Source organism: Ursus maritimus, unplaced genomic scaffold, assembly GCF_017311325.1.
Source record: "Ursus maritimus isolate PB19 unplaced genomic scaffold, ASM1731132v1 scaffold_3, whole genome shotgun sequence".
Lineage (NCBI taxonomy): Eukaryota > Metazoa > Chordata > Mammalia > Carnivora > Ursidae > Ursus > Ursus maritimus.
The window spans coordinates 56,280,126-56,302,009 of NW_024425563.1; the positions used below are offsets into that span (position 1 = coordinate 56,280,126).

The window sequence follows — 21,884 nt, forward strand, 5'->3', positions numbered from 1 at the left end:
GGAGTAGAGAACAAAGGAAAGAGAAGGAGTGATAGATAGGAGGTTGCGGGAGAATTAATATCATGGAAACGAAGGGAGGAAAAAAGTTCATTGAGGGTTCAGTTTGGCTCCTGGGCCACAGCAAATCAGCTTATAGCAGGAGGGAATTAAGTGAACTTCCACAAAGCAGTGTAATAGAAGGGTGGAAAATAAAACCAAACTTCAGGAGATCGAAAGTTGTTTTAGAGAAAGGAGGTACATAATTTAATAAGAAAAGGTGGCAGGGTCAAGTGAGGTTTTTCCAGGACAGAGGGAGAACCTGCACCCAGAGGAGTTTATAGAGAGGGGGGACCAAGACCTGCCGGGGAGGTGTAGATGCTATGTGCACAAGACTTGGAACGGAAGGGCGTTCATCTTGGAGTGGGGGGAACCTCTCCTCGCATCGTGGAGGTGAGCCTCAGAGCCTCAGGTCAAGGACAGTGGTACGGCTGAGCTGAAGGTGCGGACACCCGGAGGATGTGTTAGGGTTTTCGATGATTTCAATTGTGTTAGTAAAACTGCCAGCAAGGTCCTCTGCAGACACTGGGGGAAAAATTAGTGAGGTATTTACCCAGTCCTGTGGGAAGCTAACACTGCTGGGTCAGTGTCTGGTAGGCTCGGTGAAAGGGGGCAAGTTGAAGTCATTCCTGCTAACAGAAGCCATTTGAGTGAAAGCAAAGATCAGAGATATGATTATCTGGATTTGTACTGGATGTTTTCAAGTCAAATGGTTAAACTCAGTATTTTATGTAACTCTTAGGTAAAAGAGTCGGTCTTTCTAAAATGTTCAGAATTAAGTATGGATACTAACTTGTTAGGTTTATGTATTGAGATGTTGACAAAAATTCCTAATAATTTTATAAAGGCTGAACATAAGACTGTAAAAAACAAAAAAAGTTGGCAGAATGAAAACTTCATTTTTCTCAGGATTTTTTCTTCAAATACTAACTGAAGAATTCTTGGTGAATGTTTTAATAGTCAGGAATTTAATGCCAAAGGCTTATCATATCATTTGTATCTGTTGGAGGATATAGGCTTGAGCCATAGTTATTCTAATCTAAGCACAAAATATGATGAGTTGTTTAAAAAATTTGTCAAATATTCTTAAAACATTAAGATGGAATTTTAAAATTAACACCACTATATCTCTAACAAACAAAATTTAAAAGAACACTCTATTTCAGAAGCACTTTAATCTATGAAGTTACTTGAGTGTTTTTATAAAAAAATATAAATTCAGGTAAAGGCTAAAATATCCAGGGGAAGAACTTTATGTTTATTCTTAAATACTGTAGATTGTCTTCATACTTCTACTACTATACTAAACATGCTTATTTCCTCTATATGAACCAGAAAGAATTTACATTAAAACATATTATTTATATTTAGTGATTATTTTATTACCATATATTGTATACAATTTTGTTTGATAAGGATGTTATAAATCATATTTTAAACAAAAACGTATGCATGGCATAGGTAAGCAGTAACATTTTGAAGAAAAGAGAAAAGCCATGAAAACATGTACCTAAAATTTGGTAATACTGAGAAACACTAGTTGGTGTGCAGTAATGATTGACAGCTTCCTAATACACCGGAGCACCAGTAAATCTTCAGACGCTGTAAGAACAACCTGGTATAGGAAGAATTCACAGTAGACACATCCATATCCTTGGAAGTGCACATCAAGTCAAAACGAATCCCTCGTTAGGGCGGGTACACACAGCGCATCCTTTGTTTGGCACTTAGCAATATAGACAAATGTGTATTTGGTTTAATGTGATTTTATTATTCTTAGATACATTTTAGTTATTTTATATAGATAAAAATATACACTATTGCTTTAAAATTTTGTATATATAAGTGCATAACTGTCATCCTAGTCACAATTTAAAATCAGCCTATTTTTCTGCTAAATAATTCACCCAATAACATGTGGAAAAGACTAACAAAAATGGTTACATGAAGACTTTTAATGAAAGGCTTAAATGTAAAAAATGGAATATTAATGCAGACCCTGCTGTAAATCTTCAGTGATATCTCATGCTGAAAACAGATAAGTTTTTTTCAACATTTAAATTGATTCTACAGATTGAAAATTTTGACTGAAAATGCATATAACTGACATATTTTGTCTGAAGCCACTTTTACGAGAAAAAAAAAGTGAAAAATATTTTAATACATCTCAGTTTGAGATTCCATCATGTTTTTATATAATACATGCAATCTGTGTCTGCCCTTCAGATGTCACATTTAAATAAAAGGCTATTTTTAAAAAATCACCTGAGGACGGTAAAGTTAGTAGGGTGATTAATTTGCCTTACTGATAATAAAGGTCATATCATATAAACAATGTTTGAAGTTAAGAGAAAGAACTTCATGGTTCTCTTAATACCAAAGTAAAAGCAGTTGGATTCATTGTATGATTTCTTAAAAAGACACACTGATAAAATATGTTAAGACCCAAATTAGGTGCATATATAGGGTACAGACTTTTTAAACGAAAGATTGAAAATAATTTTGTTCATTGTAAACCATAATTGCACCATTCATTTCACTCATAATACTTTGCATCAAACATTGCTTAACACTCCTCAAATATGAGAAAACAAATGGTTTCCACTGTACTAAAGTCAACATACTATACCTTAAAGCTCATTCTAGATCTAAAGTAAAGAATTTATACACACTGAAATGGGTGATTAATTAAAGAGCTAGAAATAAAGCTACTTCTCCTCACTGCAAGTTAATGGACATGGTTGCTTTCAAGCAGGTTTCTCCACATTGCAACATTCAGTGATCATGGAGATTTTAGTAAAGGTAAATGGTAGTATGTGTCTTCTGAAAACACTGTTGATGTGTTAGTGCTGCGGTCTTAATGTTTATATGATAATCATTCAAAAAATAATTCGGAAACACATTTTACTTTCAAAAATTTTTCAACATAAGGCACAGAGCAACATTTAGAGTCTAGAAGCAACTAGATTATATAATAAATATCTTTTCAATCATTATTTGCCCTTTTCCTGAAGAAAGTGGGTGAGTAGTGCAGTTAAAACATGCTTGGAATAATAAAAATGACTGAATTTAAGAAATACAAATAATATTTGTGCACAGAATGTTATTAAAAAACGGTATATTTTCTATCAAATATACATCCTACAGTGTTATAGGTACAAAAAATTGTGAGGCACTTACAGGAACAATGAAGGAGGAAAGCACTGAGATTATCTTTTATAAAAGCACCAAACCGCTTACTTTAATATCTGAGATAAAAGCCGAAGCTATAAATGAGTTTAATATTGATAATCTGGAAGTTGAAAACTCAAAAGTATTTCATTTTTTTCCCTCACAAATCTTGGTTTAGAAGTGTCCTAAAGTTCCCCTAATTAACTTTTGTATATTCTCCAGTACTCAGAATCCCGTGAAATAGGGACGGAACCTCACTCTCTGCGGCAGCACACTTTGTATAATTTTTTTAACGCTTAAAAACACTGAAGTTTGGTTTGGAAAAACAGTGTGAACACCACACATCAATGCCTCTGTGTAAACTTGCAGATGACCAACACTGACAGTTTGATGATTCTGTAATCTTCTGCAAACTCATCCAAAAACCAAGGTGCTTAAAATGGGCTTACAGGAATCCACTGGATGTCAAATCCGGGAACGGTCTGGCTTCTGGTGGGTGATGAAGGGGCTGAAGATGTGTGGCAGTCTGAGTGTTATTTATATTTAATTCAGCTGGATAGGTTTCATTTAAAACGCCTCCATTCTGAAACTGTGAACAAAAATAGCAATTGTGATTAGACTAGATCTTTCAAGTATCTTAAGCCAATAAAATGCATTTTTAAAATATCTGCCTTGTATATTGTTAAACTGCAAATTCTTTACCATTGCTACATTTTAAATCATTCAGTGAAGATCAACTGGGCATATACTATGTGTTGCATTTATAACCTTTGGTTTCTCCATTAGATGGTACAGATGTGTGATACATGGGTCTCATCTCCGATTTTGCACTCCTTACGTTAGAAGAGTATTTGATGAACAAATTGCCTTTTGTTTGGATAGGAACTGATGGATCCCAGAGTACCAGCTCTGAATCAGAGTTATATTTATCTGTCATGAATAGGTTTGCTTCGACCAGATTTCATCTCCGTCAAGTTCTGGGTACTGATGAATTGACTGCATTCAAAATTAATACACCAGACTGCAGACCTAGGACTTTTCCCTAAGAGGTCAGTTCTTATAGAGATGTCTTAATATTCCTAGAATATTACAGAGATGGGTAGGATTTCCTAAACCAATTTTTTGTTACATGCTTTTAATAATCTGTAATTAGGACCGTTATAACAGTACTTAAGTTACCAAATAAAATGCTTGCTCTCATCCTCTTACAATAAAATTAGTCTAATTAGTCTGCAATGCTACTGAAAAAAAAAAAGGCAGATACACAGCTCTGTAGGACTTTAGTATATAGTGAAAGTTGTGGAAACTTTCAAATAGGTTGAAATCATACCTTCAGTTGCTTCAAATAAAGCCTACGTAACGTTAGAGTTAATGTTAACTAACATTAGACTTAAAAGATCCTCCAAAACACACATTAAATATAGAGTAAGAGTCACATAATCTAGGTCTTCAATGAACAGCAGCCATGTGCAGTCTTCAAACGAAGTCGGTATTATTCAGAGAATGCTGGGCTTTGAATACATGACTCTTATCAGTCCTAACACCATGCGTGTCAGCAATTCTCTTTAAATATATTGTCAAAAGAAGTGCTATCCAATAGAAATATAAAAGACTTCCCTGGGGGGAATATATAGGTCTACAGACTTCCGATTACCTTACTATTCATAAAGAAGGAATACGGAGTAGAGGGAGAAAATGAAGAACTTGTGGTAATGCATTTTTAAACTATAATCGATTAACTGAATTTTAAACTAAATGATTAACCTGTCAACAGTTTAGTTACCCATCTCTGCCACATCAATGTTGTGAGGTAGACGGTAACTGAAAACTAAATTCTGAGACAACTGAAGGGTGTTGGGAATGAGGATGTACTCAGGAGAAGCTGCCACTGCTGTTTCCCACTACAAAGCTCATCTACAGACAAACCAAATGTATGAGAAATGTCATAAAAAACGATTACAAATATGAATCTTTTTTGCTAATCTAGAACTTTAAGACACAGCAAATAGAGACCAATGAACTTAATTTGGATCAGGATTTTCTTCAAAAGCCTACTTGATTATACTTTAAAGTGAACTAAATATTTTCTAAGGCGAAAGCCTGAATGTAAACATACATTCCCAGGGAGCCACAGAGAACAGCTATCATCGTTAACTTTTTTTTTTTTTTAAGTGATTAAATCTAAAAGTAAAGTGTGGTTGCTGGTGAAAAGATTTTGATGACACATTTATAAAACAAAAATACAGGGGTGTCTGGGTGGCTCAGTATAGTATGTGACTCTTGATCTTGGGGTTGAGTTCAAGTTGGGTATAGAGCTTGCTTAAAAAAAAATAGGTAAAAATTTAAAAAATAGAAAATACAGTGTCAGCTTGCACCACATGAGAGAAAACCAATGAGCTAGGCTTCTTAAAAAAATGCCAGAAGAAAACATTCCACCTCAATGGATAAACTGAGGAAACTAGGACTGAATTCAGGCTCACCAAGGACAAAGGCATTTGAAGAAAGCACAACTACACTGACTATAACCCATATAAAAAAACTGAGCTTTGAATTTTTTTTTGAGAGAGAGAGAGACGATGTGAGTGTAGGCAAGTGGGGGGGGGGGAGAGGGAGAGAAAGAGTCTTAAGCAGGCTCCACACCCAGCATGGGGCCCAACGTCAGACTCGATCTCATGTCCCTAAGACCATGACCTGAGCCACAGTCAAGAGCTGGAGTCACCCAGGTGCCCCTAAAGAAATTACTTTTAAAAATGAAAATATATTTTGAACTCTAGATTTTTAAAGGACCATATAATTCAAAAGGAGAGAGAGAAACCCAAGGATCTATTCTAAACAATAAACTTTTCACTAATTTCACCTGGTAACTTACGGACATATTCATGTTGCCTCAGCCCTTGACTTGTTTCTCCTTTACAACTCAGGTAGGTAAAAAAAGATCTATCAGTATTAGTAACATACTAATACTAGAAAAGCACTGGCTTATAAAAAAGGAGTCACAGACCTAAAAAGTTTATAACTTGTGTACCTATAATGTGAGAAGAACCACTGAAAGGGTTTATTCAGGGTCTGATAAAACGCTTGCTTACCTGGTTTAGAAATGCCTGTGGAGCCGGCACGGTGGGACTGTAGGGCCCGGGAGCCACGTGGCTGGGCTGAGGCTCCGGCTGGCACTGGTACATGGACACGGCCCCAGCATAACACGACTGAGGACTCACTATGGTTGACTCTGGATTTAGTCCATGTGTTTGGTTTTCAGGAACTTGTAAACATGTGACAAAATCTTCTAAGTTCGTAGCAGGGTATGGGGATGGTTCAAAATTCCCTACGGGAAAGTCTAACTGTGTCCCCTTGGAATGTTGTGGTAACACAGACTGATTGCAGGGAACAAAGTTCTGAGTGTACGGCACTGTCTCGATCTCAGCTTTGTAGGGAAACTCTTGACTGGTCCCAGGTAAGTCGGGAAAGACATTATACTGTGGTATTTCTTGCTGAGGGCAACTAAAAGGCACAGACGGGTTAGAGTTCCAATTGGCAAACATGCCATTAACCTGCATATGCTTCATTTTCTGACACAGCTGCTGCTGCTGCTCGAACCGCAGGTGCTCCTGTACCATGCAGCTCGAGGTCAGAGCCGCGGGCTGCTGCTGGTAATCGGGACACCCGAAGGTAGGCTTACTTAAAGAATCTTGGACATACGTCAGGATTTCGTCCGTTAGGTCAATATCTCTGAAGTCATCCTCAACCGAAAAGTCCGTTCTGAAAAATTCCTCATTCTGTTGCATGTGTTTGATATCTTCAAAATCAATGCCTAGCTGTTTCATAATGCTGTACAGTTCACTATTTCTATTGTCTGGAAAGAGCCCTGATTGACCTCCGGAGAGTGGTGGGTTCATTTCCTGAGAATGACCTATTTCCTCGTGTTTCAGGATACTATCACTTCCCATTGGTGTGATATTGTCTTGCCAATTACTGCATTCATTCACAGATTCACTAAAAAGATTTCTTTCAAACGGTGTACTACTTGAGGCGGGATAGAGATAAATAGACTCATCCTGTTGCATGATGGCAGCCAGGAGGGAACTGGGATTGAGAGAATCCTTATTTAGAGTTGATTTGGTAGCAGGATCTCTTCCACTTGCACCATTTTTAGTCCTTATTGGTAAGGGATCCATCATGGGAGGAAAAGGGCTGGTTATCTCATATAACACAGCTTCTCCAGTAGTAAACATAAAAGGCAACTTCATATTTCGCTTTCGTAAATGTTCTGTTCCTTCTTCATCTCTAAAATTGGGTACCAAAAAAGTTGTAACTGAGTTTGATAGCAGGGAGCATGAACGTAATTTTGACTTATATTTTTCTAATGACAAGTGCTATACAAATTGAGATGATTTAGAATTTGCCCCAAAACTTAGTACAATCATTATTTCCACACTTAGTTTACATCCCTGACATCCTGCAGAAAAAAATAAATTGTGACTAGAATAAAGATCCAAATATAAACATAAGCTGTTAAGAATTTAGGAATTAACCATCCTGGCCAGGGTGCTGCCTGTGCAGAGCAACCTAGGATTCTGTGCCCAGCACCGCAGCAGTCACTCAGCAAAAGGTGCCAGAGCCACGTAACTTACACAGGAGATGTTCCTACAGGTTATTCCTTCACAATTGGGAGAGGTAGCTGTTTTACCTAATTAGAAAGTCAAAAATTGAGAAGACAGAAGAATACGCTCCAAACAAAAGAGTAGGGCAAAACCAGAACCAAACTAAACAAACAGTCCACCTGATTAATAAGACTTGGGAGAAGAATTTCAACAGAGAGAGAGAAAAAGAGTTGAACACTATAACTGAAATGAAAAATACACTAGAGATCAGCCACAGATTAGAAGATGCAGAAGAATAGATCAGTGATCTGGGAGACAGGGAACTGGAAAGCACCCAAGTTGAACGGCAAGAGAGAAAAAGAGGTAAGTGATGAGACTTCTGTGACCACATCAAGCACAAAAAAGTTCACAGTATAGGGATCCCAGTAGGAGAAGACAGAGAGGGAAAGGAGCAGAAAACATACATGAAGAAATAGCTGAAAAATTCCCTAAACTGGGGAAGGAAAGAGAGTGTCAAACACGATGAACCCAATTAAAAGCAGCAAGAGTAGCAGCAGCTACTTATGTAACAAACGGAACCCCGTAAAGACGGTCAGCTGCTTTCTCAGCACAAACTTTGCAGGCCAGAAGGGAGCATCCTGAGATACTCAAAATGCTGGAAGGAAAAAAACCAACCACCAAGAATACTCTACTTAACAAGGTTATCACTCAGAATTGAAGGAGAGAGTAAGAGTTTCCCAAACAAAAGTTAAAGAGAATTCATCATTACTAAGCGAGCCTTATAAAAAGTGTTACAGGGAGTGCCTTAAGCAAAAAAGAACAGAGCATAACCAGAAGAAAATTATGAAAGGAAAAAATTTTACTGACAAACCTACAGTAGAGGTTGATCAGTCATTTACAAATGATTGTTAAAAAAGTAGTAGAATTATCTAGAAAATTAGGGAATCACAAAAGATGTATCAAGTACATAAAAGATGGAAGGGGTACTAAAAACAGTGCTTATACAACGTGTTCAAACTTAAGCAACCACCAATGTAATATAGACTGCTCTGCACTTAGGATATGTCGTTACATAGGAACCTGAAGGTCGCCACAAACTAAAAATGTGTACTAGATACACCTGGATTCCTTGTGTGTGTGTAACACTAAAGAAAGAGATCAATCACAAGGGAAGAGAGCAAGAAAACAAGGAACAGGGAATAACTACAAAAACAATCAGAAAAGAGTGAACAAATGGCAATAAGTACATCCCCATTTCAACACCACAAGTGTTGAAGATGTGGAGAAAAGGGAACCTTGCGCACTGTTGATGGGACTGCAAATTAGTGCAGCCACTGTGGAAACCAGTATGGAGGTTCCTCAAAAAATTAAAAACAGAAATACCAGGCAACTCAGTAATTCCACTGCTGGGTATTTACCCAAAGAAAACGAAAACACTAATTCGAAAAGATATATGCACCCTTCTGTTTATTTCTAATACCCAAATCATGGAAGCAACACAGTGTGCATCAACAGGTGAAAGGATAAGATATGGGATATTGCTCAGCCATATAAAAGAATGAAATCTTGCCATCTGTAAAAACATGGATGGACCTAGAGAGTATTATGCTAAGTGAAATAAGTGAGAGAAAGATAAATATACGATTTTACTTGTGTGGAGTCCAGAAAACAAAATAACAAATACAAACAAACACATACAGTCTCAAATACAGAGAATAAACTGGTGGTTGCCAGAGGAAAGGCGGTAGGAGGCTGGGTGAAGTAGATGAATGGGATTAAATCATGGGGATGAAAAGTACAACATAGGGAATACAGTCAATAATACTGTAATAACTTTTTATATGCTGACAGTGAGCATTGCACAATGTATATCACTGTTGAATCACTATGTTGTACACCTGAAACTAACATTGTATGTTAATTAAAAATTTTTAGAAATCTGAGTAGGAAGAGTCATATCTAAATAAAAAATCTAGACTCTGTAAAGGAAAATAGTGCCATAACAAATCTTGCATGGCAAAAGAATTCATAGATCAAGTTAAGGCATGGGGAAAATATCAGATTTATAATTTCTTATATATACTACATATAGTGTAAGTATAAATATATGCACTTTAATATTTATATTAAGTAAACAGCTCCAATGAGGACCAAGGGAGAGCCAAACAACACAGTAGAAAACAGGCAAATGATATGAACTGAAAATTCACAGAAGGAAAATGCCCTAGAAAGATATAAAAAGATGTCCTGCCTCATTAATGAGAAAATGCAACAAATAACCTCTTAATAACTAACAGAACAAGCACACATGAAACTCAAATAAAAATATGAACAGCACACACTAGACCACGGATACATGAACACCATATATGCAATACAACATATATTCTTAACGAGAGCACATGGGATATTTTGCTAACATTGACCATATGTTAGATCCTAAATAAGCTACCACAAATTTCAAAGAACTGAAATCACTCAGAATGTTTTCTAACTTCAGTGGAATTGGCCTAAAATTCAGTAACAAAAAGATTAGAAAATCCCCAACGTATAAAGTACATACCACTATATTTCTAAACAAAGCATGAATAGAAAAAACAAGACCTATCAAAACATTAGGAATGTAGTTGAAGTTGTACTTAAAGGGAAATTAAAGAAAAGGTTGGGAAAATAGCAAATTATACCCAAAGAGAGTAGAAGGAAGGAAATAAATGAAGTAGAAAAAAACCTACAAGAGGAAAAATCAGCAAAAGTTGGATCCTTGAGAACACTAAAAATTAATGGCCGCCTAGCAATATTAAGAGAGAAGGCACGAATTTCTAGTATCAGGAAATGTTTGTTTATAGATCTTACAAAGTAAAAAGAAAATAGAGCACAAAAGAGAAAAATCATATCAATGAATCCAGAGGAAGTATTTGACCAAATTCAATACCCATTCATGATGATAATATTTAGTAAACTAGAAAGGGAAGCTTTTAAATTTATATATATATATATATATATATTATGTATATTATACACAAACATTATACTCGACAGTAAAATATTAAAGGGTTTCCCTCTTAGGCTTGGAAGAAGACAAAAATGAAACCTGATATCATTTCTTTTACATTTTACTGAGGGCCTAACCAGTACAATAAAGGAATTTTAAGAAATAATAAAGATTAAAAAATTTCATACATGGTATGTATTAGAAAACTTTGAATAATCCAAATTATGAGAAAAAGATTTTAGCAAGGTCACCGAATACAAGCCACTATTAAAAAAAATCAACATGTAGAATACTATCACAAAAGATCAAATATCTAGAAGTAAAATTAAGAAAAATATATAAGACTCGGGTAAGAAAAATACAACTTATTACTGAAACAAAGACACAGGTACGTACTCATGTACGCATATACATACACATATTCACCATGTTCACGGGTTGGAAGAATATTATAAAGATGTTAATTCTCCCAAAATAAGCTATAGTTTCAATGTAATTCCATTCAAAATCCCAACAGATACTCTGGTGGAAACTGACAACGGATTTCTAAAATATGTGTGGAAATATAAAGGGTAAAGAACAGAGAGGACAATCTTGAAGGAGAACAACAAAAAACCCTCAACAAACGTGATCCATTCAGAGATCAAGATTTACTATAAAGATAGAGCGATGAAGACAACATGCTCTTGGTGTGAAAATAGACAACTAGACTCACGGAACCCAGAAAGAGAACCACAGACAGAATCCCCTAATTAAAATGCTGTGCAGCGGGGAAAAGATGGCTTTTTCAATGTTACTGGTCACCTGGATACACACAAAAAGGAAAATATCCATGGTGATCCTTACCTCAAGGCACATACAAACATCAGCTCTCTAGAGCAGGGAAAATATTTGCAATACGGTATTTGACAAAACACTCATATACAGAATATATATAAGAATATATAAAAACCACTGCTTGCTTAGAAAGCATATACTAAACATAGCATTCTTTTATATTTATTTTATTTTACAGATGGCACTGGCTTTTCATCGTTCCTTCACATACCAGAGTAAAACCCTGGAGTTTTCATTGTTGATTCTCTTTCTGTAATTCTATCTATTTAGTTGTTCAATAAAGTTTGTCAATTCTATCTTCTCAATGTCCTTCACTATGCCTTCTTTCTATACAGGCTATCTTTTCAATTTTTACTTCCAGAGAAAATTCTCATAGAACTTATCTGGAAGTTTTCACGTAAGAGGATTTATAAACCAAAGTGTTATGAAAAATAAAATGAAGACATGAAACATTTTGTCTGCGTACTTACGTTAGAGGCCTCTGAGTTGCAATGATATAATCCGGTCTTCCATTTTTATACACTAAGCGAGCATTAGACTGAACCCAGGCCCATCGGTTGTCTTTGGTAAGAAGTCTGAATACTATCATGCCACTCTCTCCAGTCTTAATCACTAGAATCAGATATAGAAGTTATCAAACCCAAAATCAACATATTAAAGAAAATCGGAAATGAAGCCCCTCTAACATATTTTTGGATGTATTTCGTTTATCACTGCAGAGGATAGATGTCTTGACAACTTTTAAACACAGTATATTAAAATGCATGGAAACAGTTCTTCAGAGTTGTTTTTTTCTATTTCAGACTAAATTTGTTATATTTAGTAGGTTAGAGGGAAGATTAGGTCAGAAAATTCTGGTAATACATGAAACTATAGAGAGAGTATCCAGTGTGGGGAAAACAAAAGGATAAAATTATTTTCATTTTAAAAAGGGAACATTTCTGTCATTTATGCTTTAAAATTGTGTAATTAAGTATTAATCTATAAATCTCTTAACAGATTTATAAATTAGTGATACCATTAAATATGCTATTGAAATTGAGTGAAACACTGGGCAAAATGGTCATTTTCATAGTAATTAAACTGTATTCTTGTGTGGCAGCTGGAGAGCACTTAATGAATAAAGTGTGTAATTCAGGTTAATCATAATGGTATGACAGTGAGTGTAAGTTTATTCAAATAGTTGCCTTAAATACATTTTGTAATATCCTGAAATATGTACTAGAATGTATGCCATTTTTCAGGCATATTTAAAGGGAATACAACTTACTCCGGATATGGTACTCAGCACAGTAAAGCATATCAGCGGCATGAATGAACTGATATCCCGATCCTCTCATGCACAACTCCGCTTCACTATAGCCTAAAACAAGTTTTCCTCTGTTAAAAAAAAAAAAAAAAAAAAGGTAAAATAAGAAACTGGTTATATGCTATTTTTTCTGCACTATGTTTTCCTTGACATTCAGAATTTTACATTAGCAGGTAGAAACAATTAACCACATTCATGTAACTGCTTCCTTGTGTTTATGGCTATTAATTTCAGTTTTTAGATGATTTTCTTCTCCTGAATAAAGAACATGAAAATTAACATGGTTAAAGAGGGATCTAAGAGAATAGATGACATAGATAAAACAAAATCTTTAATAAAAATGTAGAATGCTTATACTCCAAGTTTGAGGGGCAAAGTTTTTCAAACCTGTCTGAAATCCCCTATTAGAAGAAAAACAGTGATACGTTTTGATATGATATGAATGCTAATATCACAGTCTACTTCATAATTTTCTGGAAGTTACTACACTTCGAGGGCTAAAAATCAAATAAAGTTTGTATGTTTTAAGAATGTAAAACAAACCAACAATAAATGTCATCAGGATACTGAATATTACTAATATAAGCAAATCACCTTTATGATACAGAAATTGGGACAACTATTGTAAAAAATTATCAAATCTGTGAGCCTAATGAAACTATTTTAAAAGGCTGTAGTGAAAGAGTATGAAGAAGTAACAGCTCACATCATAATAAACATTATAAGCTACACTCTGTTTTACATGCTAAGAGATTTACTGCAACAACATGTACATTTAATGAAATACAACTGCAAATGCTTTACTTACTTGGCATCACAAGCAGTGGGTGTAAAGTCTAGTTTGTGTTTGGTTCTAAAGATGAAGTTTTTGGTTCGGATCTCGAGGATGGACGGTGGCTGAAGTGGAGTCGCTATTGTAAACAAAGCCAGCTGAGGTGGAAGTATTGATCCATCTTTCCCTTTCTTGTTCTGTCCATGAAGATACTTCAACCTCCCTTGGAAAGTCATTGCCTTAAAAAAACAAAACTGGTTCATTAAAATTAACACTTTAAAACTGTTCATTTCAAAAGGCCTAATCGTGGCCATTTCCGCTATTCGTGGTAATTCCATAAAAGTTCCTGAGGCTGACTAATCCTACTTTCACGCCTTTCTCCGCAGGAGGCCCATGACAGCTATCCCCAAAGGCAGGACGAACACTATCTTATAAAGGGCTGACCAGGGAACTGTCGCAACAAAATTACCTGCGTCATTTTCTGAGCTCAGGACAGCCCTGTCATTCACGCCTAGCAAGCATAGTTCCCCCCCCTTGGCATTCGGTACATATTTCCTCAATGAATGAACAGTGATAAAGTCATGAAGCACACATTAATTTTCAAATTCAGATAAGCTGTAGTCCATAGCTCACTATTTCATAACTCACGGTAATCTGTTATATAGAGATAAAAGGCAATTTAATTAAAATGCTACAATGAATAATGGAATCATGTAAAGAACTCTATTAACAGTAAGGGGCGCTTTTAGAAGACAGAGGAAACAAAGATAATTTAAATGTGAACATGATCGATTTAGTTGCTTAAAAGGGTATTACCGAGGCTGAGGGATGATTCCAACCTCAGTACATGATAGCAACACAAAGAAGTCAAGACCCAGTGATACCAATTCCATCTCAGAAATACATGTTCACTCATCAACAGTACTAGGAAGACCATCTCAAAGCACAATTCTACCTCTGAGTCAGCAAAATTATCTTTAGAAATAAACACATCGACAAAAAGCACTGTCTGCTAATGTTTAAGATTTTATCATCTATTTGAAATTCCTGGTAATTCACAAAAGTAATACGCATCATGCTTTATGTTCTCTTCTCCTGTACCCAGCGGAGTGCACTACCTTAAAGACAAAGACCACTACCACTGCGAGGAGCCTGCTAAAGCCGCTCCCAGACGACCCTGTTCAGGTGTTCAGGCCGCACAACGGCAGCTCATACCACGAGAAGATTCTGCAATCGCGAATATACAACCCCTTCTCTAGATGGCAGTGACTGTAGCTATGTAGAAAGGGCCATGATAATTTTTCTGTCTGGCAAGGATGAAATCCAAAGAGGATACGCATTCTGCTGCTACGTAGGACTACAAAGTTCTCTGTGTTAAACATTAAAAAGTCCTCAAAATAGGCAAAATACAAGGTTCTATGTTATTTCACTCAGTCTTTGTCATTACATCCTAAAAGACTGAGATTTTGACTGATGGAAGATATTAGAAATCCAAAAAAAAGTAATCTTTATTTTCCATCGTGAAATTATTTTATAAAGGAGTTTTAAAAACCAAACTCAAATCTAACCAAAGAAAATGGTTTTAGGTTTCTTTTTTGCTTTCTGACAATAACAATTGCCAGTAATCATACAATCTTGCGCCTTACCAGAAAACCAGATGAATTATCCAGCAGACACCTGAGTCGGCACACGAAGCTCCTTTCCATAAGGGAAGAGTTTTCTGGAGGAAGCTGGTCTGGGGTATAACAGCCTACTGCCTGTGGCAGGCCATTAGCTTCTACAGAGATAATAGCAACATAAATTTATATGTCATTTTGCTGTATAATGAAGTGTTTGGATAGCTGAAATTTGTGTTAATTTCCAAACTGGGTTCTATTCTGAATACAAAAAAAGAATAGCCATTTTCAGAAGAGTAGCTAATGAAAAGAAACTAAAATATATGGAATATCACTTTTACTACATAGGATTTTACCTATTCAGTTTTGTTTTTATTGTCAACAACATCCATATTTTCTAATGCCTTTTATCTTAACACTTTCACAGACTTCTAAAAGCATTGCCCTGAGAGAGGTTTTTGTATACTTGCATATTCCAGTTTGTTTTATTTGGTCCATTTTTCAGACAGAACAATTTATACATACTTGAGTATCACCCTTATACATTTCTTCCAATCTGTCGCAATAGTATAAGTGATTTTTATAAAACATATTGCTGAGAGGGGCGCCTGGATGATTCAGTCCCGTTAAGCACCCGGCTCTGGATTTCAGCTCAGGTTGTGGTCTCAGGGTGTGAGATCATGCTCTGTGTCTGACTCCCCAGCAGGGAGTCCGCTTCTCTCTCTCTCTTTCCGCCCCCACCGCCCCTTTCCCCACTGGCACACTCTCTCTAAACAAATAAATAAATCTTTTAAAATCACCAGGCTATTTTTTGCATTCTTACCATCAATTCTTTGTCCAGAGTCTGTACACTGTGAAGGGTTTAATGTCCAGTGTAGCTGACGCTGAAATTCACCTCGGTCTTCAGTATGAATGAGTTCATATACGCTCTGATGTATGACATCAGACTGAAGAAAAAAGATACAAGGAAACTTTTTTAAAGTACTGATTTAAAAAACGTGGCTTACTAAATTAATTTCAGAATGTAGCTCGATTACTGGGTGCTTGTCAGTGGTGATGAGTGTACATGAGATGGTCGCAAAGCTCTCCGGGGAGAGGGGAGCACTGAAACTGGTCAGCCAAAAGTTATCTGCCATCACTTCCTTACCTGAATGCTTTTCGGTCAAGCAGGTCACCTCCTCATTCCTTAATTGGAAAACATTAACTTCTGCTCATGTTTTATCCATTTATGGATCTTTTATTTTTTTTAATTTAAATTCAATTAGCTAACATATAGTACACATCATTACTTTCGGATGTAGAGTTCAATAATTCATCAGATGCATACAACACCCAGTGTTCATCACACCATATGCCCTCCTAAACGTTCACCATCCAGTTACCCCATCCCCTCACCCATCTCCCCTCCAGCAACCTTGTTTCCTAGAGGTGAGAGTTTCTTATGGTTTGTCTCCCTCTGTGATGACTTCCCAATTTTTCCTCCCTTCCCCTATGATCCTCTGTACTGTTTCTTATTTTCCACATATGAGTGACACCATATGATAAACTTTCTTTGATTGACTTATTTCGCTTAGCATGATACCCTCCAGTTCCATTCATGTCGATGTAAATTGTAAGTATTCATCCTTTTTGATGGCTGAGTAATATTCCAGCACGTGTGTGTGTGTGTGTGTGTGTGTGTGTGTGTGTGTGTGTACACACACCACATCTTTATCCGTTCCTCTGTCGATGGGCATCTGGGCTCTTTCCACAGTTTGGCTACTGTGGACATTGCAGCTATGAACACTGGGGTGCAAGTGCCCCTTCAGATCACTGCATTTGTATCTCTGGGGTAAATACCTAGTAGTGCAATTGCTGGGTTGTAGGGTGGCTCTATTTTCAACTTTTTAAAAATCCTATTTCTTTCACAGAAACTTGTCTGAAAACCCAGTCATCTTAGACTTCCCTAAAGCTTAAAAGTATTATGTATTTTTTTCACTGTCCTCTAATGATTTTCTTTATATTAAATTTTTACTTCTGGTAGACTCCGGAAGAGTAAGGGATTAAGCCTTGATCAGCTTAGAATCCCTCCTCCACCTCTTGCCTCTCAGCAAGTCAGGTTTTGTGGCAGGGCCAGGTTCCACTATCTACTTAGTTTAGCTCTCTAGACTTAAACCTCCCTGTGAACTTAATCTAGCATTAAACCATCTCGATGCCGTCCATTACCCAAATGCCAGAGTTTTCATCTAAAACACAGACTGCAGTATACACATTCCCTTAACAAAAACTCTTCAAGGTTTCTACTGTGTATATGACATAGTTTAAACTTGAGGCTATAAAACACTGTAGACACTGCATTCACCCCAGCAGCCTTGACAACGCCTGTGAGCTTGTTAGAAATGCAAATTCATAGGCCCCACTCTGACCTACTGAATCAGAATATCTGGGAAGTGAGGCCCAAAGACTTTAGAATTTTACAAGTGAGTCTTAGACACATTAGAATTTAAAAAATACTGATACGTAAGAATAGCTAGCATTCAAGCGTACTTATAAAACTGTTCTCAAATTAGATGTTCTTGTCCTTCAAATATGACAAATAACTTACCACTCCATTTATGCACCATTTATTCAATAACACTAAACAAACCAAACGTGTTTTTTTTTTTTTTTAAAGATTTTATTTATTTATGTGACAGAGAGACAGCCAGCGAGAGAGGGAACACAGCAGGGGGAGTGGGAGAAGAAGAAGCAGGCTCCCAGCGGAGGAGCCTGATGTGGGACTCGATCCCGGATCGCCAGGATCACGCCCTGAGCCGAAGGCAGACGCTTTAACGACTGCGCTACCCAGGCGCCCCAAACCAAACGTGCTCTTAAAGTATTTCTAGTCTACTGTTTAGAGGACTTGTCTCTTTTCTTTCCTGTGTTCCCTGCCCAACTGTCCAGTCTGAATCTTAGGCTTTCTTTAGGTTAGCGTAAATACCATTTCCTTCAGGAAAGCTTCCATAATCAGCTGGAGTCAGAGTTAAAGGTATGAGCCATGCTATTTGCGCCCGTACCTTTACATATCACCTCATTCATTTCACAGTTGCCATATGCCCTCCAGTGTCTGTAACCAACGTGATGGCAAATACTCTCTCGTCTGCCCCTCCCATCCAAAGCCTATCTGCCCCCAACCTGAATGTTTCTTATGTGTAAGAAACACAATATCCGTGAATCTCATGAACATTTAAAAAAACTAATGTAGTAAATTATTAATAATATAAAAATTATTAGCTACAAATATATAATTTTATTCTATAGCATATTTTAATTGACATTTTATATCTATAAATTATCAGTTATGTCCCTAAAACATATGATACATAAAAGGAAGAGATAATTTTCTAAAAAAAAAATTTTATTTTTACGTGGCTTAGAAAAATATACTTACTTGCTGAAACCCTAGGTAATCTTGTATGGTAGAAGAGGCATAGAAGACCAAAGCGTCTGTGGTGACAACCAGCACGAAGCCATTCAGAGCCTACATGGAAAAAAATTATAGAATTAGTAATGTGACTAAATAACAATATTGCCACTCATAAATACTGACTTCAGTTATGGCTATTACCTTAATTGCTGAAAAATCTTCTCTTTAAAATGGTTACAATGATTACATCTCATAAACACAGACATACCATCTACTGTGCAATGAGAGGAATCTATTCACACCTCTCGATGTAGATAAGGAAAAGCTTACAGCTAAACTTAATGCTCAATCACCGTAACTTCAATAAAAAACTGGTTTCTTCTTCCCCATGCCTTGGGTTTTCAGAGACAGCTACAGTACCTTGGAGAGTCCCCCCAGGACGAGTGGTGGTGGCACCCGCCAGGAACTTAAATGTATAATAAATAACACCTCCACAATTCAATAGCCTCCAATTTCAGTTGGCAGTAAGTTACACCCATTTTTGTATTTTTTCCTTCCGAAAACAACTTCTTTGTAGACGAGACAGTGTGATGCTTACTCGAACAGGCAAATGAATTTAGTACTTTCTAATAAGCTCACTATGCCAGGAAACACCAAGATAATTTAAGGTACAATATCACACACTTTTAGTCAAATGTTAATTGTCAGAAATTAACCAAAAGGCCTTTAAAAAGAACATATGCATACCAATTTTATGTATATCTCAAAAGATCTTCAATACTATATGGAACAAGGTTATTACTTATATTGAATGACTGGTAAATGAACAGAAAGAATATGGTAATTACATGCTAATGAAAGAGATTATCATTCTTCAGTCTTGGTCACAAAGATCTATCCTACTTATCTGCAAATTATGACGAGGTTCACTTACTATTTGCTATAAGAGAAACACTGCAATTGATGGTGTTTATAGTCTCAACTGCTGTTAACTGACAAACGAAGCTGCGGATTCTACTGGGCACAGTGGTAAACAGCACTGGGCAGAACAGGAGTAAATAAATGAAAATGACTGAAATAAATAATGGATAATGCAAAGATACAAAAAGTCTTTTTATTTTCCTTTTTGATCTTTCTTTATATAATAGTAATAAATTTAAGCTAAGCTTGAAAGTAATTAAGTTTTTCTTAATAAAACACTCTTACACTTTCTTTATGTTCCTCCTTTGTTAAAACTAAAGGAAACGATTTGCCATTAAAAGTTTCATGGCAAGTGGTTATACTGTATCTCCAGAAACCTTCTCTAAGCCTTAGGGATACTCGGTTGATAATCACATGTTGCGAGTATGCACTTAGATGCCATTATGGCCACTGGATGTAATGAAATACGCCATTTTCATATGTCCACAGTATTTCTGATCATCTGTTCCAGAAGAGATCCAGCCAACCATGGTCCTAGCAAATCATGTAATATGTGATGCTTCCTATTGGAAACTAATCTACAAGTGATATCTTATAGAATTCATAACAGATACATTTATTTTAAATACCTAAATGTGCCCAATTTTCAGATAATTAAAAAACGATACTAGTCTTGCATTAGTAGTATTTTTATTCTCTGTCCTTGACATAGAATATGTTTACAATTTGCCTGAATATTCTAGGAGGGGAAAAAAAATCACTGGCCCATAATTTAAACTGCTTTACCAAATGTTAAGTATTCCATATCTGTTTATTTTCACTTGAAATAAAGGACTTCCTTTTTACTTTACTCCATAACCCAAAGTGTGTGTTTAATCACATAAAGCAGGAATTATAAAAATGCTTTCCTATGACCTGAATAAGGAGTCTACGTTTCAAGGTATTATATACATAAAATCCTCAGCCACAGATAGGAAGAGGACTCATGCTTGAATATATTTAATTTGTTTAACCTATTGTGGGCAAAAGTTAATTTTCACAATTACAAAAATAATTTTAAAAATGTTATAAATTGTTGGGTTACACATAAGCATTTTCAGAATGAATTAATGGAGTTACTGTAATTTGAGCCTACTTTCTGTCATGATGGCAAATTAAGTTTTTCACTCCATTCACTGGGTGGAACTGAAAATGATCACATTACTAATAATAGCACATATCACAGCACACACCTTCATTCTATTTTTCAACAAAATAAATGCCTGAGAATTTTAGTTAAGAATCAAGTATCATATTAGTTCCAAGAAATAGAGCAAAAAAATTTTTTTAATGTATTTTTAAATATTAAAAAAATTAAAATATTCTGAGTTCTAAAGCAAAATTTAGGGCTTCTAGTTGTTGAGAAAATCTTTAGCATGTTGCTAAGACACACCCCATAGCTACGAGACAATAGTTACAAAACACATTGAAAAATTAAATTCAGGTTAAGAACACTTTTGAACAAGTAAGTAAATACAATTAACTGGTTTAATAAAGCTATATTCCTGAAAAAGCATATATAAATTCAATGTCTTAAATGAGAACCTTTAAAATAATCTAGGAGTTCTTGCTAGTTAAAGAAATACAACAGGGAAATTGCTAAGAAGACTTCTAATCTACTTGATACACTTTTTCATATACTAGCATGACACCACTACTGTGGTTCAGATGAAAGTGACATGAAACGCTGGGTGAGTGCTAAGTAAACTCGAGTAACTAGAAGACTGATTCATTAACCTTTCTACCATGTCCTTATTATGAGAACTCTATGTACTAAAATTTACCTGTAGTAAGAATTCTCCTTCTTGCAGATGCAGGCCTTCTCTGAATTTCGTTCTACAGTTTTCCTGGACTTCATTTCTGTCAGCTGGGGAGGACTGTAATGCAACTATGAAAAAAAGGGAAAAGCAATGATAAATTAAGTAGTTTCTCAGTGATTTCAAAGGGCTACCATGGAAAATCTCCATATACCTCGCGAAGACACAATCTGCAATACTGGTACCATAACGACTAAGTAAATAATCCTTTGTCAATGAGTGGTTTCCAAATCGGTGGACAGATTGCTAAAAATAATTACAAATAATTAATGTATTAAAAATAATAAAATAATTAATTAAAAACCATTTGTGATGAGCTCAGTATGATTTCTGGCCTGTAACTGACGGGTTTGGAAGAACTGCCTGGGGCCGCCACACACCCCCCCCCCCC

The 21,884-nt window shown here is 36.0% G+C and overlaps 1 protein-coding gene across 1 annotated transcript in view; it reads right to left on the reverse strand.

Annotated features, from left to right (window-relative positions):
- Positions 1-1,400: 1,400 nt before the first annotated feature.
- Positions 1,401-21,884, reverse strand: part of AHR (aryl hydrocarbon receptor) — a 46,633-nt gene continuing 26,149 nt past the window's right edge. The window contains exons 3-11 of the mRNA XM_008686532.2: positions 21,461-21,564; positions 18,741-18,830; positions 16,155-16,278; positions 15,362-15,492; positions 13,752-13,954; positions 12,905-13,014; positions 12,105-12,246; positions 6,294-7,488; positions 1,401-3,796 (exon numbers count right to left, since the gene is read on the reverse strand). Coding sequence (XP_008684754.2) covers positions 3,653-3,796; positions 6,294-7,488; positions 12,105-12,246; positions 12,905-13,014; positions 13,752-13,954; positions 15,362-15,492; positions 16,155-16,278; positions 18,741-18,830; positions 21,461-21,564 — 2,243 coding nt within the window. The 3' untranslated portion in view covers positions 1,401-3,652. The remainder of the gene's footprint in view (positions 3,797-6,293; positions 7,489-12,104; positions 12,247-12,904; positions 13,015-13,751; positions 13,955-15,361; positions 15,493-16,154; positions 16,279-18,740; positions 18,831-21,460; positions 21,565-21,884) is intronic.